At 35.6% G+C, this 19,482-nt stretch overlaps 1 protein-coding gene across 14 annotated transcripts in view; it reads left to right on the top strand.

Annotated features, from left to right (window-relative positions):
- The window catches only part of LOC111504582 (uncharacterized), a 377,607-nt gene that overhangs the window by 286,938 nt on the left and 71,187 nt on the right, over positions 1-19,482 (top strand). Inside the window, exon 4 of one of the 14 annotated variants that reach the window (XM_023159201.2) lies at positions 11,566-11,846. The exons of the other annotated variants lie outside the window; for them this stretch is intronic. Coding sequence (XP_023014969.2) covers positions 11,566-11,831 — 266 coding nt within the window. The 3' untranslated portion in view covers positions 11,832-11,846. Of the gene's footprint in view, positions 1-11,565; positions 11,847-19,482 lie in introns of those variants that run through there. 14 annotated transcript variants of the gene reach the window in all.

Raw genomic sequence — 19,482 nt, 5'->3', positions numbered from 1 at the left:
CGTCATTTTTGAGGCATATCTGCATTTGCAAAAGGCATACATGAATTTATATAATAATCACGATCTTCGTGGATAGGATAGACCTGGTAGATTAATTCTTCTTGATTACAGAATTGAAACTGACACTTCATTTAATTGAACAATTATTGAATCGTGTGAAGGTTGCTGTTTTTTACCAAATATTATGTTGAAAATATTTCTTCAATTGATAGTGTAAGGTCGGCCTTAGAGAAGTTAGATATCATAGAATTCACAAAAGTGGGTAATTTCAGTGCGTTTTTTTTAACTATTTGATACATTTTAAAGTATGATTGATCCATAAGTGATCATTGGTCTGACAGTCATCACATATATATCCAATGGATTTGTTTGGGACCTAAACATTAAATTTTACCATAAATCCTTCGACATGTCCATAGGACAGCCTCTGTTGGCATAAGTCATGTTTTTCTTATTCAACCAACCCGACTGTAATAATTTACGATTATCGAGATTTCAGCAACAACAAAATAGCCATCGGTAACATTAAGCTTCAGCAAAAATTCTAATTGAAATAGTGAGGATATTATTGAGAGTTCTGATGTTACAGGATAATTTTTTCAATAGGGCTCAATATTCCACCCATTGTGGATGAAATTACCATAAACTCCTAGATTACTGAGTTTTTTTGCCTCGTAATACAGAATACTGATCTAGGTAAATGTGATCCTGAACAAAGAAATTTTCAGGAAAATTGATGTTTTCAGCTAACTGGTCGGTAGCCGGGCGGTACGACGTGGGTGCTTTCTTCACTCTCTCAATCGACCGATGTGTGAGTCGGTGGTTCAAGCCGCAGGCTGAACGATCGATTTTCACTTGCTATCGTCCAATCCGTGTTAAGAATCACACGTTGAAAGGTAAGACCTCTTTAGTCCTTAGCTCGTACAAGTTTCGACTTCTGAGAATTATCGTTCGTAGGGGTGTGACAGCTGGTTAACAGAAGAAATGTTAACATATTTTTTAACATTTTCTAAACATCAGGAAATTACAGAAAAGAAGTTTCTAATTGCATGGCAGGTACTTACCAAATTAGTTTCTCATGAATAGAGTTCTTTGCATGTAATTATAGCATCACTCCGTTTTCTTGGAGCACCAGTTTCTCCAACTTTTCAGAAATGAGTTCAAAGTTGGGAAAATATATGTATATTTACGACATGAACTAGGTAATATGCGAAATCTAAATATGTTCTCGCTCTCATTGACTTCTGGGCGGAACCATAACGGAATTCAGAAAGCTCTTCCTACATTTGACAAGCTCTAAATCATTCTCCTGTTGGTAATGTGTGCGTGCTGAAGAGGTTCAGACATCCAGTGATAAGGTATATCTGAATCAGAAGGATCCAGTAGAAGAAATGCTACAGGTGTGAAAATAAATCAGTTTTAATTCCTCACACAATACAGAGATGAAAAGAAAGGTGAAATCAGATGGAAGAAATATAATTTCATTATATTGGAAAAATGGCGAGTAGAAAAGTTTTTTTAAATTCAATAAAATATCTAACCTTCGTATGTTTTTGATAATTTATGAAGTTCAATTTCATGTAGATTGCTTGTCGATTTTGCTCCATTTTACTTCCATCAGATATCTGCAATGAAACTTGATATTTCAATAAATGTATGGTCGAATTGACTGAATCAAAATTGGTCTAGTGAAATATTTGTGATACAATAATAATCTATGCAAAAAGTAGACGATGACCTGAATTTAATATACAAAAAAAATCGTTGATATTGACTTCATTATATAATTTCAACATTATATGGCACTCATTGTACTCATTTTAACTCATGTTAATTGTGAAAGAAAATACATATCTGCATTTTATATATTTCAACTTTATATATTTTTTCTTGCGCCTGTTTTAGTTTTTACCCCAGTATTATTGTAGGAACTTCAGTAATCAGTATTTTTTTCTCTTTTTTGACATTACTTTTTATACCTTGTATACGTACTAGTATATAGTTTGAAAAATAAACGCTTATGATGACTGATCGAGTTTTTCTTCGAAACCATCAAATTCATTTGATGCAAGCCCAAGGAAGGCAACAGTCGCGAGTGTTAATGAAAAAAAAAAACGTTTTTCCAATAAAGAAATACATGTAACGTGAGTTCGAATTATATCAAGGATGTTACGTAGCACAGCGCCATCTGTCCGCGAATAGATGAAGCAATAATGTCGATAATTCTGTCAAATACAGATCTCCAGCATTCAAACGGAAAGAAGAGTTACAAACTAACATACATACATACAGGTGAAGCTAATAAAAGCGTGTTGAACACTACAAAAAAATCAACAGTATATCTTACATAATTGCTGTTTCTTTAAAATTTCTCCCTTGAATTGTTATCCAAAATTTACAAAAAAGAATGTTACCCGTCACGAGACGCCTGACAAGTGTGAAACATCAATAATTCTTTGATGTTCCTGTTTTTGGAATATAAGTTTGATAGTCTGTATGAAATTTTGAAGATTATTCATTTAGTGAAACACATGTTATGTAGAATGTAGTAAACACAACTGTATACACTATAGGTATTCGAGCTCAGAGTGGCGAGAGAGATAGCGTTACGCCCAACCAGTATGAAGAGTATCGCACAGTCGCTTGCGCATGGCGACCCGTCGCCACGCCAGCAATCGATTTTAAGATGTTCCACATCAAGAATACGTTAGACTTGCTGTGCGGGTTTGGAATCCTTACTTTACCAAATATCGCTTGAACAAACTCAAAGGCGTATTACCTACCAAGTTGTCTCTAGGAATATGTGTCCTACCATGTTATCGTCGCCATGAGTTACTTGAATTAACTTCTCTATCCGATCCTCGATTACGAGGTGATCTTATTTTAAGATTCAAATTCCTCCACGGACATTAATTTTGTGTGGAGTAATGATGAAAGATTACAAAAACTGTGTCGCCAATATTTTCTGTACACTCATGGTTTTTTCCTCTGGAACGGCCTGTCTGAGCATATAGCCTGTGCTTTATCAAAAATGCCCTGGACAATTACTGGAATTGTAAAAATTAACTTTTAATTTCGTTTTTTGATTTTTACATTATCCTTTTTTCTTTCTCTGTTCTGAATATATGTTTGAACGGCTATTCTGTCTAATACTTATTGAATAATAATAATAATAAGTTGAAAAAGGTAATTGAAATTCAGAAAAGGAGGGGAGTATCATAACTCCCCGTGTATACTAGAATAATTAACTCGTATTGAATCAACCTTAGTATGTAAGATGAAAAAGTGAACTGAAATACATAAAAATGCCCAGGTGTGACTCATTTATTTGTGCAGAAAATAAAATTTATATTCATATCTGATTACTGACAATAATAGATGACTCTCACTTCACCAGTTCGGTGAAATAAGTATATAAAAAATATCTCTTCTATAAGATGTATTTGCGATTTCATAACTCTTTGATTTTCAGTAAAGGAGGTAGGATAAATCAATTTTTTCGGTTATTCGACTTGTGCAACTCTTTGTTCAAACATGTTTTCTCATGTTGTTTACTAATTTCGAAACTATTCAATGAATTTGGATATACAGAATTCCCACTTATTATTTCAAATTGCTCATTTTGTTTTTGTTTGAATCTTACTTTTCTTCAAATAACGATATAACCATTAAATTGGTACTAATGTCGACATCTATCTTCTGGAAGACGAAGCAACTATTCAAGAGCACTACGGAGTGATCATATACGTTGTACAATAACAACGTCAAACATAAGAAACACGTGCCTTAAGAAACAGTATTCAAACATTCAGATGTTAGTATAGTTGGGACAATAGAAGAATACACATGCTTCGTCAATTTTTGCAGCCGATGTAAGTAGGTAATTTACATTGTAAAGACAATATTTTCAGGAGATATTGTTTTATTTTGAGAAATGAAAGCTATTTAAAGGGGTATTTTTCTAGGAGAGGTCAATTTTTTGGGAAGAAAAAAAAATGTGAGAATCTGCAAAAGAAAGGAAGGAAGCAATTAATTTCAAAAAAGTAAACAAAGTATACAAAGACTTGTAGTGTTATAAGTTGGACATATTATTTTTTGTTGGATTTTAGATACCAAAACACATGTGTTTTCGTATAAAAAGGGAACTTTTATCAGCTTTCAGAAATAATCTTAAGGTCAAGAGAGCCAAGCCATTTAAAGGGAAAGTCGTTAGAATTAACTGCTTGATACTAAGAAATTCGATATTTTGAAACATTCAACCTCATCATTCATTTCATTATCATGACGTCAGGGGGTCGAAAATATATTATTCAGTCTGTGTACCCCGTTTAGAACAGTCAAAAAAAACTGAAACGTATAATAAATATCGAAATTTATGTTATGAGTTGAAAGGTTTGACATAATAAAATTAAGGCATCCGAGATAGTCTACATACCTCTGATTCAAGACAGAGAAAATATCAAAATAACCCTTGCAGTGACATCTACATATCACTAGCAGGCTCACGACATTAGAAATACCGGGAAACAGTCAGTAATTCTTGCGGACTTATTCGCTGGACATGTAGAGGACGTTAAGAGTACCAGTCTTGGAAACAATTTCAGACTTTCTGATTGGTAGGAACTTTTCTGAGATAATGTGAATTACTTCCCCTAACAGAGTTAAGTTTGGAAATTTTCGAGAAAGAATCAAGGCAGTCGTGCGCAGATCCGCGAGGAGTTCGCGGTTTTTTGACCGATTCGCTTCGACCTCCGGACATGGTTCCGGAGACCCGGTGTCGCGAAGGGTTTCAGATTTGTTAATTATTCGCGGTTTAATTGAATTGAGGTAAAAAAGGGTAATAGCGTTCGAAGTCAGTCGCGAGCGAACCTCAGGGTCGTTTGGGGGCTTTTGCCCGGGGTAGTTGGCCCCTTTGGGGAGGTTGCTGAGAAAGCTATTTGAAGGTACTGATGTGTTACGTGTTTTAAGACACAGGGTCGCGAGTAGCTTCCAGCAGTAAGAAATATTGACGGTTATTTTGGCAAGCTGACTTGAGGTAAAAAGTTGGAAGCGTATGAACTCAGAAGTAGGTCGGTTGGACTTCCTACGAAGGTCTGAGTGAATTCTATAGGTACTGAAATACGAGGTAGTTCAGAGCACCGTTTTGCGAGGTGTTTGTGGATTGATAAATAGTCGCGGTTTAGTTGCATTGAGGTAAAGGGAGCCGTGCGCGAAGAATTGTTTAGTTCAGTTGAATTTCCTACAAAGTTTGGAAATTCTTGAGGAAGCTTTGAGTGAGTTGAAATATTGAGATATTTCAAGTCATAGTCTCGAGAAGTGATATTGGTATTTGGGAGTTTGTCGCATTTTATTTGGTTAGCTGACTTGAGGTAAAAGTCAGGAGCGTACGAACTCAGAAGTAGGTCGGAAATAGTTGTGGAATTATTGAGATAATTCGCGAAGTGATTGGGTTTTGATTATTATTCGCGGTGATTCGGTTTAGCTGATTTAGAGAACATTTTCGAGTCCCTGGTAAGAGTTTGGGACAGTTTTTGGGGACAAGTAGCTTTTGTTGAAGACTTCAGGAGAGTCCATCTACGTTAATTTGGTGAGCGTATTTAGAAACAATTTTGATATATACAGTATATGTTATTGCATGCGTATGTGTTTTATATTTTCGAATTGGCACCTAGGGTATTGTTGAAAATTTATCATATAGCTCAGAATCGGGTTCCCTTTTTTATTATTAGGTTATAGCATTTTCCTGTTTTATACAGGGAGGATCGACTAAGTGGGTCTCTCAATAGTTTCTCAGAGTTGTATTTCAATTTGTTTTTATAGCAGATTTAGTAGAATTCAGGCAAGGCATACCTATGTCCTGAGTGATGTTATTTCAATTTTCCGAGGAATAATCCGGTCATTTTTTTAGTGGTTTATTCATATTTATCACATGGTTATAATTAAATATTTCTTTTTTTTTTTCATATGGCACACAGTTTAAATAATGTTCAGTAAAACATAGATAAACGAATAGTTTCAATATTATTTTGTGAAGGTTAAACTCCAGTATTAATTTTTGTTAATTTTATTTTATCAATTGTTAATCCGATAATTCCGCCGACTTTATTCATCATCATAGTTGGTTTGTGAAAACTCTGCTAATATTATTTCATTTCCTCAAACCCCTAAAAGATTCAACTGTTGATTAAGTCGACTACTAATTCGCAATCCGTGTGATCAGGACGGATTAAAACTGTTTCTGATCTGGTGGCAACAACTCTCGCGCTACCAAACTAAATTAAAAAATAAATACCTTCGGTTGAACGATCCCATATACAGAGGGGGTGTATTTTTCTGGTGCGATTATAACTGAGATAATTATTATATATCATTATAGGGATCGCCAATTCCCGACGGTTATTTATTACAGTAGGAATCACACGTTAAAAGGTAAGACCTCGTTCATCCTTAGCTCGCACAAGTTTCGACTTCTGAGGGTTGTCGTTCGTAGGGGTGCGACAGCTGGTTAACGGAAAAACAGATTTTTTTTAAAACAGATCATGCAAAGAAGTAACTTTCAGACACAGACTGAAAGAAAAAGACTTCTCGAAACAGCTCTTTTCATATAAACACTGAAGTACTTTTATATGAACACTGGATAATACAAAAAACACTTTTTTCTATCAAGTTTGTATTCCTGTGAATGATATCTGATACAATTACATAACGAATGTTTGGAATACAAACTGAGTAGAAACAAGTTTTTGTATAATTCAGTGTTCATATAAGAGTATTTGTTCTTAAAGTGTTTTTCTTTCGTGTAATTCAATGTTTATATGAAATTAGCTGTTTCGAGAAGGTTTTTTCTTCTAGTTTGTGTCTGAAAGTAACTTCTTTGCATGATCTACGAATCTTTGTACATAATTACTTTTTTGAATTGATCGCTTTCTTCTTTTTTTTGAAAAGTTTCTCACATTTTTTCGTATCAAGATGGAGAAGTAGAAATAAGCCAAAACATTTCTTTCCCAAAGCTATTTGGCTTATAAATCTCCATCAAAAGGCCAAACATTTGAGAAACTCCCAAAAAAGAAATAAAGGAACTGAACTGAAATGAAATCACTTTACAAAAATGTGTAGATCATTCACAGAAGTTCACCGCGCCACCGCCGCGGCCGTCACCTTTCATAAGTCATGTCACATTTCGTGTGACGCTGGCGCGCACTATGTTTCTACTATGGGAGGAAGCTTGAAGAAGTGTTCAAATTTCAGCACTGAATAACAGTTCAAAAACCCTCCAAAATGGCGCTAGCATAGGCACATGCTTGATATGAATTAAGTTCAATATAACCTTATATTATTGCTTACATTAATGATTCACCTCGGTCTTTGTCGTACTTCCATCCAACATTATACATAATAATTTTTTACAATTGTTTATAAAAATAAAGTTTAAAATAGTTACTAATGATAAATTTTCTTTCAATTGCTTTGTTAAGAAAAAATTAAATTATTCTGGTAATTTTATATAAGTATTCCTTCCTAAATGTTATTATCAAGCGTTAAGAAATGATCGGCAAACAATTGATTATGAAACTTCGGTTTTCATTTCATTTTCATTTTGAAAACTGCACCATAACGATACTGAAGTTCTTTCGTCCTTTTTCATTTCTCTAGCCTATTCTAAAAGCTTTCAGCACCTGTTTCAAAATCAACCCTGTTGCTACTGTAGCGCCACCTTCATTCAGCACATTTCACAGAGACGGTTCTCCTTATCTCACTACAAATTGCTCTTCACCTTGCTGAAAATCTCCTTGTGAGTACCCGAGACCTAGATGGACTGCATACAGACTTGTGCACATTGCCAATTGCACAAATCAATTCAATGCAGAGTGCAACAGACTGTTGGTTGACATTGGAAGACACAGCATTCTGGAAATGACCTCTGACTTTATGCCTCCAACTGTCAAATAAGAACTGCCTTATAAAGTACTATTCCCGAGTAGAGAGGACTGGATCCTGCGGAGGAAGGAAATATTAAGAGCAGATAGTTGTTGGTTCTCAGATGGATCAAAAACACCTTTCGGTTCTGGTGCAGGTGTTTTCAGTCGCAGACCCAGGACATAGTTATCTGCCTGCTTAGGAACTTATGCGACTGCATTTCAAGCGGAAATTTACGCTATTGAATTGTGTGCGGAGAGATTGGATAAATCCAACCTCACTCACAAGTCAATGAAAATATTCTTGGACAGTCAAGCTGCGTTGGAAGCTCTTGGCTCCCACCGAGCAACGTTTAAATTGGTAGCAAACTGCCAAAAAAGACTCTCCTCGATAGGAAGACTAAACAGATTGTCTCTGGTCTGAGTTCTGGCCATACTGGCCAGGAAGGCAATGAAGCTGCTGACTCTCTTGCAAAGGAGGGTGCTGCAAGCGGCTTAATTGGACCAGAACCTGTCATTGGTATCGCTTCGGGCTTTTCCAAATAAACACTCAACACCTGGATGACAAGAAGAGTTATGGACTTCTGGCAGAATCTTCCTGGATTGGCTCACTCCAAGGCGTTTATTCACCCTTCGAAGCTTGATTCCAAACAGTTTTTGGACTACAGTAGGGATGAACTACGATGTCTAACAGGTTTTCTTACAGGTCACTGTCATTTGAATCGTCACATGCAGAGACTTGGACTGTCGGAAGACAGTGTGTGTCGCCTCTATCTGGAAAATGATGAAACTGCAGAGTATATACTTTGGGCCTGCCCCGCTGGGGACCGAATCAGGTTCTTTGAGTTCGGTAGATCCGTACTCTCACCATCTGACCTGAAAGACCACTCACCATACAAACTAATCGGCTTCGTTAAGAAGCTGGGTTGCGGTGGAGGGTCGAATAGACCCGCTCACTTTAGACCTACCTACCTACCTACCCAAAAGCTGACCAAAATGGTTTTTTTATGGGGGTATAGCAAATAAATTGTCTACCAAACTCATCCAGTATCTATAGAAGACATGAAACGAACAATCACTGAAGCTCTCAGGGATATCCCAGAGGATGTGCTGGAACGTGTAGTGTAGAGAATTCGTTTAATAAAAGACTGGCATTATGTGTTACAGAAAATGGTCGCCATTTTGAACATCTTTTGGATTTCTCTATTCTATAAAAAATTTAGGCGTTATAGTTCATGTTGAAAACATTTTGAGTAAGTGAACGAAAATAAATGAATTTTTTGTGGTTACAATAATTATTAAAACTTGGTATAATTTGTAAAATATATCTTTTTCGTATAGTATATCGCTGATAAAAAATGTAGTGAAATGTAACATTTCATACAAATGAAAACATATAGGGTGTTCCATTTGAGAAAGTTGAATTATGTCTGTTTCAAAATGAATGAAACTTCACCGAGCACCCTATATATTGTTTCCGAAAGTTGAGATTCCCGAAATTATCATAGTGATGTTGACTAATTATTCCTAAAAAAATCCACTTTATTGCTGCAGAAATGCAGGTGGTGAATTATAAAAGTATTGTCAGCTATAATATCCCAAGGACATTGATAACTAACGAAATAATTTTATCACAGTTTTCGAAAGCACGTTATTTGGTAACATCCCGACGCCGAAGGCGGAGGGATGTTACCTAAAATAACGTGCTTGAGGAAGTTGTGATAAAATTATGAGTTATTTATCAATGTTCGAGGGATATTCGGTGAGAAAATTTTTTGCAATTCGAACAAAATTATTTATTGAACACACAGTTATTAAAAGAACAATTCGTATAATGATATTCCGTTGATCTTGCTGTATTTGCCTCGGTTACTGCATAGGTGTTTCCACGCATACTATTGATTATTTGGTTATGATGTTCCTGATCAATATTCAAATAAGGTTTTATGGAATTTCCATTATTGTGCCCAGTAATTTTCAACAATTGCTGTTCTTGAACTCTACTCTTAGCTAGTTGACTGACTGCAGTTGCTCTATTAGAGTGATTGGTTATTTTCCTCTGTTTCGTATCCAAGCCAATTGCTTCAGCAGAAGATTTCGTCCATCCGTTGATTATATTGATACCCAGAGGCATATTGTCATACCAGTTATCGCTTCCTGTCTTCCAGTGACGATTTGGCCTTAAAAATAGTCTATTTGTCTTGATATTTGTGCCTCGTTTTGATAATAATTTAATGAATAATCTGACAGGACAAGCATTGTTATCACTATTTTGAACTAACCATTTGCTAGAGGCGCAGTTCTTTGAACCCCCTTGGCAGGTTTTACTGAAAATTAGATTATATTCTATCCTATTAGTTGGAGATCCATTGTTGTCCTTTTCGATATGAAAATAATCAACTAAGCAAGCAGCACCTTCACCACCTCTCCAAGCCAATTCCACCGCTGCTATGTGATAAAATTTGCGTAGGAGTCCTATAGGGGTATTTTCATCCCAAAAGTTTATAATTTTACTCATTTCATTTGAAGTTAATGGTACTGAGCTTGTTTTGCGTTTAGTGGGATCTGTTTGTAAATTTCTTCGTGCTGCGTCGTGTGCATTCCGCGCTTGTTTGAATGCAACACTTTTAAAGGGGTCTAGCATGATATTATACTCCTTGTAATACTTTTCTTGTAATAATTTGCTTGTTATATTCCATACGGTTTTAACAGTAGCCTCCTTAAACTCTGTGCTATCCTTTTTTCTCATATTAATCGCCCAATCCTTGAGTATTAATGCAAGCTCTTCGAGAGTACGATTTCCATCCAATTCATATTTTCTGGCGTCACAAAACTCCATAAATATTTTCCAAGTGTATTTTTTACTATTGACAGTATTTTTTGGTGTATTTTCTTCAATGATTTTGTCAATTGCCGCATCATTTTGAACACCAAAGCGAGGAAGTGACATTTTCGAAATAAATTGAATTACTGAAATGTCAAACAACTTTATTGTGTTGGTTGCTTAGCAATGTCATGACATAAGTGATAACTACCCGTGAAAACTATCCATGGGTAGTTATCAGTGTAATGATGGTTTCATTGGTTATTTCGACACACATGACTAGAAATAGACAAATTTGATAGGATAATTTTTTTGGCAAAAAATTTTCTGTAAAATAGGTTTTTTTGGAATAATTTAACAATGCCGCAATGGAAATTCGAAAACAGAAATTCCTCAGAGAGCTAAAAAATATGGAATCGAATGATCTGTTTGAAATCTGTTTCAAATCTGTTTTTCCGTTAATCAGCTGTCGCCCCCATACGAACGACAACTCTCAGAAGTTGAGAAACTTGTGCGAGCTAAGGACTAACGAGGTCTTACCTTTTAACGTGTGATTCCTAACACGGAATGATGTATTCATATACTAGGTATTCCATTTAAAAAATATATCTTTGTAACAATGATTCTATGATTAAATTCCATTTTGATAACATTTATTATTCTTCTTGTTAACTTTTTAAACCGAATGAATTTGAGTAACTATGGGAGTTAGACGTTCAGAATTCTGACAAATGTACGTATTATAATCTTATACAACTCAAGAAACCGATTTTGAGATTGTTGAACTAATTTCGAAATTGAACATTGGTAATTTTTGATTTTCAGATGTAATTTTTTGCATAAAAACAGAATCGGGCCGAAGAAGACTGTACTGGAACAAATATGTATACCATTTCCACTGGCATAGAAGCAATAAAACTAGATGGCGTTGTGCTGCAGAAAAGGCCAGAAAGTGCAAAGCGTTCGTGAATACAATTGATCAGTGTGACGTCTTATATGTTATCGGGGAACATAATCATGAGCATACATTGAAAGAAACGACGAAGCTGTCTGATTCTCGAATTGTTAGTGTACATTATATGAAAAAATAATAATGTTATTGAATTATGTTATTTTCAAAAGTATTTCACAAAATAGAATGTTAATAAAATTTTATGCAAGACTTGTTGGAACTATCACTAGTCAGTCTACAGTAAATATACTGGGTAGTCAAATGAAAACAAAACAGAGCCTTCTTCTGCAACAGCGTTCAACATTTCAGAAAACCTGAGGACTGGTTAATTCTCAATGAACGATGGAAACTCTTTCACAGTAATTGTCACTTTGCTCAATAGAGGATAAGAAGTATACTTGGAAAGACATGATGTGTAGTACAGTTTCTCAAGAATATGAAAAAAGGGTGAAATTTTTGCGGCCTGCGCGTAACGAAGAGCTAGAAAGCATTCGGGGGAACAAAAAACACATATTTGCGATTAAAGTTGTCCATGCTTAGTGTAGATGTACAATCTCCTCAATAAACTGTAAAACCAACGTACAAAGTCCCCACTATTATAGTCTATTTCAAAAGAGTGTAGAGTAATAAATCATGAAGTGTCATAAAATTTGCCTGAATTTCGTTGTCGTTCATGGGCGTAGGCAAATCTTAGGATTATTAAACTTAATAATTAAAGTAAATTAAAAATTACAGACATAGATAATAATAAAAGGCCATTTTTGGGAAGTAATTTGGTCTAAAACTAAGTACCTACATGTATTTAGGTAAGTAAAATTTCTTAAAAAAGATTAAGATTAATTTTAGTGGTTCTTGTAAACTTATTTAATATGCAATTTGGGTTCATATACTTGAGCATGATTTCTCAAAAAAGGGTTAACACTTAGTTCCGAGGTGCCATGTCATTATAATAATCCCTTTTTGACCCTGCCCACCAATCATGCAATACCTATTAAACCCAGGTAATTAAGAAAAAGGGTTTAAATATATTGTAATGGTGTCTTAAACATTCGAGTTATAATAGTAATTTTTACTACACCAATTAAACGTACAGTGATATTGTGATATAGAAATAGTGAAAAAGTTATAAAATGGGGACATTTACTCCAAAGAAAAGAAGTGTAAAAAATTCTCCGCTATCTGTTTGCGAAAAAGTTATAATTTTAAATGTATATGATTGCATAAAACACGATCACCCTAGTTTGTCTGTGCAAGAAAGTGTTGAGCGATGTGCCCGAATGACTGGAATTGGACAGTCCACGATTTTTAAATTATTGCGAGAAAGAAAGATATCAGGCCAGGTAAGTCCATGCAAGAGAAAATCAGGAAGACCAATAAAAATCTTAGATGAAGACACCAAATGTGACATTCGAAGAAAAGTTCATTCGTTTTATTTTAAAAAGGAAATACCCACTCTTGAAAAAATATTTATCGAGATAAGCCAAGATAACGATATTCCTTTGATATCCAGAAAACTTTTATGGAAAACTTTAAAAAGTATGAATTTTGCCTGGGAAAAGCACAATCGAAAGGCACTATTACTGGAAAGTGATGAAATTGTTTGCTGAAGACGAAAATATTTGACAACTATAAAGCAGTACCGCAGAGAGCAAAAGAAAATTTTTTATCTTGATGAGACGTGGATAAACGAAGGTTATATAGTCAAAAAAATGTGGCAAGATAAAAATATAACAAGTTCTCGCCAAGCTTTCATAGAAGGCCTTTCGACGGGTATTGAAGTGCCTTCGGGAAAAGGGAAGAGGCTTATAATTGCTCACATTGGAAGCGAAGACGGATTTTTAAAAGAAGGTTTGTTAAGCTTTGAGTCGTGCCGGACGGGAGATTATCATGAGGACATGAATTCGGATGTCTTCGAAGACTACTTCGGGGAAATGTTAAAATTTCTTTCAGCTGATTCGGTCGTGGTTATGGATAATGCAAGCTACCATTCAAGGCGCTTAGAGAAGGTACCAACTTCAGCTTGGAGAAAGCAAGAAATTATTAACTGGCTGTCAAATAAAGGTATTCAGTTTGAGACGAATTCAGTAAAGAAGGAACTACTAGCCATAGTAAAACAACATAAATCTCGCTTCATGAAATATGCCGTAGAAGATGTAGCAGAAAAGTATAAAGTAACTGTGCTGCGCCTACCGCCATATCATTGCGAATTAAATCCTATAGAACTTATATGGGCACAAGTTAAAGGATATGTTGCAAGGCACAATACCACATTTAAAATGAAAGATGTCAAGGTATTGTTTGATCAAGCCATTATGGAAATCACATCAGAAAACTGGCAAAAAGCAATCCAGCATGTTTTAAAAGAGGAAGATAAAATGTGGGAACTGGACAACTTGGTCGATCAGGTGGTTGACCCTATAATTATAACACCAGGGGATGATGACAGTTCTTCGGATGAAGACTATACTGATGTAGAATAATTTAATTGAATTGTAAATATACTGTAGCGGGATAAGCAATCTGGACAGAGACCAGTGTATCAGTGACACTTTTGCTTAGGTTAGGGTTTAGAATTAAGGGTAGTCTGAATAATTATTTTCTCGGAAGGTTCTCGAAAATTGTACCTAGTAATCTCTAGAACATTCAATTAGGGTATAAATAGAGTGTTGTTAAACGTTAAGGGAAGTTCACAGTTTTAGTATTGTTCAAGTGTTAAATTGTAATAACGTATCCAGTAAAGTTCTTGTCGTTTTTGTGAATAAATTGATTTAAAGTCCCCACAAGTGTTTCAATACGTAAAGTTCGTTCGTGTGTGTTTGTGAGTATTTCCCGATTTCGGTTCGTATATATTTTATTGTTACATTTTATATTTTTTTAATAACACTGTTCTGCTGTATTAAATTTTTATTTCCTTTAATATAATTTTTATGAATGCATATTCTTTTGGCAATTATCCCACTAGCGCGCCTCTGGCTCAGTATTTATCCGTCGATAACAATGGACAAATCCCTTAAAACAGGGTGATACCTACCTGCTCTTTATGAAACGACATAATTTTGCAATGCGGACTAGGGAAGTGACAGAATTTATTGACGGATCACCCTGTAGCGCTTTTGAATACTTAATGAGATTTTATTACTCTACACTCTTTTGAAATAGACTATAGTCCATCTCATTGAATTCAAAATAATTTTGGTCAAGACAGGAAATGAGAGAGCTATAAAGATATGGGATTAGTATTCTTTAGAGTTAGAAAATTATGAATAATGGTTATGCCATTAATCGGTGAAATATTTGGAATGAATAAATAAAACTTGCTTTGAATTAGAAGGTTGCCTTTATTTTAATATTGAATATGTACATTTTTTATACTTGAATTAAACGCAATATACGGCGAAAAATTTCTGAGAACGTAACAATTACAAATAAAACAATACAAAGCAGAAAATTATAAAAGGCAAAAAACGCAAAAATTCAAATAAAATAATATTTTATCTCAATCTTTGGAGAACGAATCTTCGTTAAGGTCTGAACTGATGTAATCTGGTTCGGTGTCACTATCTTCGTCTACCATGAAATCTTATGTTGGTTCCTTTTCCATGAAAAACTGTTCAAAACTTTGAGCATGCTCACATCGTTTTTCCACTCAGTTTCAGGAAACGTACTAAAAAATTCATCGTATAATCTTTCTACGGTCTTTAAGTTAAAATTTACATTTCTTTGTGCAACATATTGCTTTGAAGACGCCCATACTAACTCTATAGGATTCAAGTCAAGGTGGTATGGAGGAAGCCTCCACGGTATGCCCATGGGTGCTCATAATTTCATAAATTTTATACATTTTATATCGCGGTTTATGAATTTTAATTAGACTATACAAATCAATTTTTAACATATCTTCTGTAAAAGGTATATTTCATTGCCTTAGCCATTCCATCATTCAGATCTTTCTATTGCATAAAGTGATAGGGAGTATTGTCTATCACTAAGACACTCTTTGGTGGTAAATTAGGAATAAGCATCTCCTGTAACCATTTTATATAATTCGTGAAGTTCATCTCGTCATGATAATTTTTCACAAAACTATTTTCACTGCCCGCATTCACTTTTATTAGTTTTTGCCCTTTTGATACTGGTTTATGTAAACCTTCACTAGTGTTGTCATTCCAGGTTTTTATGTGGGTATGCGAGGAATGAATATAAGTTTCGTCCATGAAAATTATGGGTTGCTGTTCTTCTCGAAATTTGTTCATACTTGGCAAAAAATTTGTTCTTAACTGAACGATATTTGGAATATTCCAATAATAATTTTGGATTATTTTTCGTTTTCCTCCAACGAAATCCCATGTCCTTTATCAAAACCATCTAAGCTAGTTTTAGCTGCGGCTTTCTTTTTATATTTGGCGTCAAAAAAGCAGCGGCTTCTCAATTCACAATCGATTTAATTTCCTTTGAAATTTTTGGAATACTGCTTAAACTTGCGCCAGTTGCCATAGCAGCTCTTTCTTGAACTTTTTCAAAGTCCTTTATAGGTTTTACATTGGCTATAACTTCCCCCGTTTGACTTGTCAGCACTGTACGATTCAGGTTTGATTCAAACTCCATCCTGGTTAAGTTACAATACTCAAATTGTACCCTCTACGCTTTATTTCTACTCGGACTGTACACTTGGTTAACCCGCGATTCTCACTTGACAACAGACAAATTCGAAAAGTCGACTGACTGGGCTGGGGGCGTTTCCACTCCTGTCTTCTGGGCACAGCTAAGGAGGTCTCAAATCATGATTTTGAAACTTTTTCCTATTCTTGACAATCTGTACTTTTTGATAAAAAAAATAGTGTGGCATCACTCGTCGCCAAATAAGCACTATTATTTAATTTTCAATGGAATGAGCCATTGATGGGGTCATTTAATTCTCTATCCAACAATGGGTTATTTTTGCAAATGGAACTAGCTGAATAATTAGCGGTGCAGAGGAAAATGAACTTATATTTTGAAAGTCTGAAAAAAAGTGCCTGAAGATCTAGCATGTGTTGAGATTGTTCACGTGAATTAAATGGAGCAAATTTTAATTTCACTTGAGACTATTGATTATTGCAATTGACGAATGAAAACTGAAAACCACTTTTAATATAAACTATACATTAAAAATCGAATCTAACATAAACCTTCTGCCAATATGAAGATAATTGGAATGATATATATACAGAAAAAAGTTATTATTCGCTTTTGCGCATGGTTTTATGACACATGCTTGCAAATGTTGATGAAAATACAAATAAAATAGTGGCAGCCTTAACATCTATAAGAACAAGATAAATGTAAATTTACATTCATTCCAACAGACTATGACGTATACCTAAGCTTTTGTTACGATCAATCTGTTCAGAGAAAATATGCTTTGATAAGCTGATCCCCAGCACTTTGAAGAATCTTCTTCAGCTGTGATAGTAAAATTTTTCTCTTCATACAGAAAAACCGGTTTCAAGTCGGTTATATAGCCACATTAATACCTGCATTTCGAAGAATGGAAACCATACAAAGAAGGAGAAGGTTAGGTTAGGTCTAAAGTGAGTGGGTCTATTCGATCCTTCAACGCAACCCGCAAAGGTTTATTGTGGCTCACATCTATTCACACTCGACCAAATAAACCCAGCTTCTTAACGAAGCCGATTTGTTTGTATGGTGAGTGGTCTTTCAGGTCAGATGGTAAGAGACTGTTAGGTATCAAGCTTCGAAGGGTGAATGAACGCCTTGGAGTGAGCTAATCCTGGAATATTCTGCCAGAAGTTCATGAATATTCTTGCCATCCAGGTGTTCAATCTTTGTTTGGCAAAGCCAAATCTTTGTTTGGCAAAGCCTATAGCGATGAAGCTACTTGCAGCACCCTCCTTTGCAAGGGATTCAGTAGCCTTATTACCTTCCAGACCAGTATGGCCAGGAATCCAGAGCAGAGACAATTTGTTAACTCTTCCTATCGAGAAGAGTCGTTTTTGACAATTTGCTACCAATTTTGACGTTGCTCGGTAGGAGCCAAGAGCTTCCAACGCCTCTTGACTGTCCGAGAATATTTGTATTGACTTGTGAGTGAGGTTGGATTTATCCAATCTCTCCGCACACAATTTAATAGCGTAAATTTCCGCTTGAAATACAATCGCATAGGTTCCTAGGCAGGTTGATATATTTGTCTTGGGTCTGCGACTGAAAACACCTGCACCAGAACCGGAAGGTTTTTTTGATCCATCTCTGAACCAGTAACTATCTGCTCTTAATATTTCCTTCTGCCGGAGGATCCAGTCCTCTCTACTCGGAAACAGTATTTTATAAGGCAGTTCATAGTTGACAGTTGGGGGCATAAAGTCAGAGGTCATTTTCAGAATGCTGTGACTTCCAGTGTCAATCAACAGTCTGTTGTAATGTGCAATAAAATTGTGCAATTGGCAATGTGCACAAGTCTATATGCAGTCCATCTAGCCTCTCCCTCCAGAAAAATGTGGAGAGAAGGTGGATCTAGAAAGATCTCCATTGCCGCTGACGATGGAACCACTGATGGCCAGACAAGCCTGTCTGTAAGCCAGAGAGCTTCGCCTGAGCTGTTTGCTGTAGAGCCTATGGCCACCAGGCAATTGCACCATATGTGATCATTGGTCTGACAATCATCACATAGATCCAATGGATTTGATCGGGACTTGCACCCCAAGTTTTACCACAAATCCTTCGACATGTCCATAGGGACAGTCTGACTTTGTGTAACACTTTTTCCTAGTGGGAGGTTCAGATGAGTTTTTTATCAAGAACAATAACAAGGTATTTCACATCCGTTCCAAATGGAATGACCTCACCATTAAGGGAAAGTGGCGTGAAATCGTCCAATTTTCTCCTCCTGGTGAAGGGATTTATCACAGTTTTGCTGGGGTTGACAGACATCTGCTGCAACTGAAAACACGTGGATGTGGACCTTGCTTGCACATCCACTTTTCTTCTGTCGAGGGCAACAAGCAGACTATCATCCATCAGGAGCGACCACAGAAGGGGACATAGGAACCCCACCTTGAGGGCAGGCTCTAGTAACCCTGAGCCTAAAGACTTCGCTTCAGAAGAGTCGTAGTTGCAGTTCTGTTTACTAGCATGGCATAGATCTAGACAGTTATGGTCGATTCTATACCTTTTCTAGACAGAGATGATCCTATAGATTTAGGTAGTGCATTGTCAAATGCTCCTTCAATATCGAGAAATATACCAACTGCAAAGAAGGAGTAACTACGTCTTCGTTTTTGACGGGAACTTTCATTTCGACTTGGCTTGCAAATTACTATATAGGTTTACAGAGGTTACATTCGTAGCAGTACGTTTTTTGAAACAGAAATTAAGTTATTGAGATAATCATCCATTAATTGATCAGTGAGTCAACCTCAGGGACATAATAAGATAGGGCTCTTTCTTCCAGTTTGTGTCTGAAAATTACTTCTTTGCATGTTTTCCGGGATGAAGGTACAAAAATTCACATCCAGCCCAAACTCGGTAGGATGTTCAAAACACTATCATAAATGAAATTTAAAAAATCCTCATCGATCCGACACCTGGAAAACATTTATTCGAGGTCAAAGGTCACAAAAAACGGGTTTTTTGCGATTTTCAGCAAAACGGCCATTTTTATCATAAAATTAACTTTCATAAAAATTGCATATTAGATAATTATCTATAGGAAATGTGTGATTACTTTTTTCCTATGTGCCACTTTTTCTGAGAAATAACGATTCAAAAAGTTGGAAGAGTTTTAATTGTCATAA

The sequence above is a fragment of the Leptinotarsa decemlineata genome, unplaced genomic scaffold, assembly GCF_025532065.1.
Source record: "Leptinotarsa decemlineata unplaced genomic scaffold, Ldec_3_MD MMD2_tig00026328_RagTag_RagTag, whole genome shotgun sequence".
Taxonomy (NCBI): Eukaryota; Metazoa; Arthropoda; class Insecta; order Coleoptera; family Chrysomelidae; genus Leptinotarsa; species Leptinotarsa decemlineata.
Note: the sequence above shows the minus strand (reverse complement) of the source record. Positions and strands in the feature narration are given on the sequence as shown.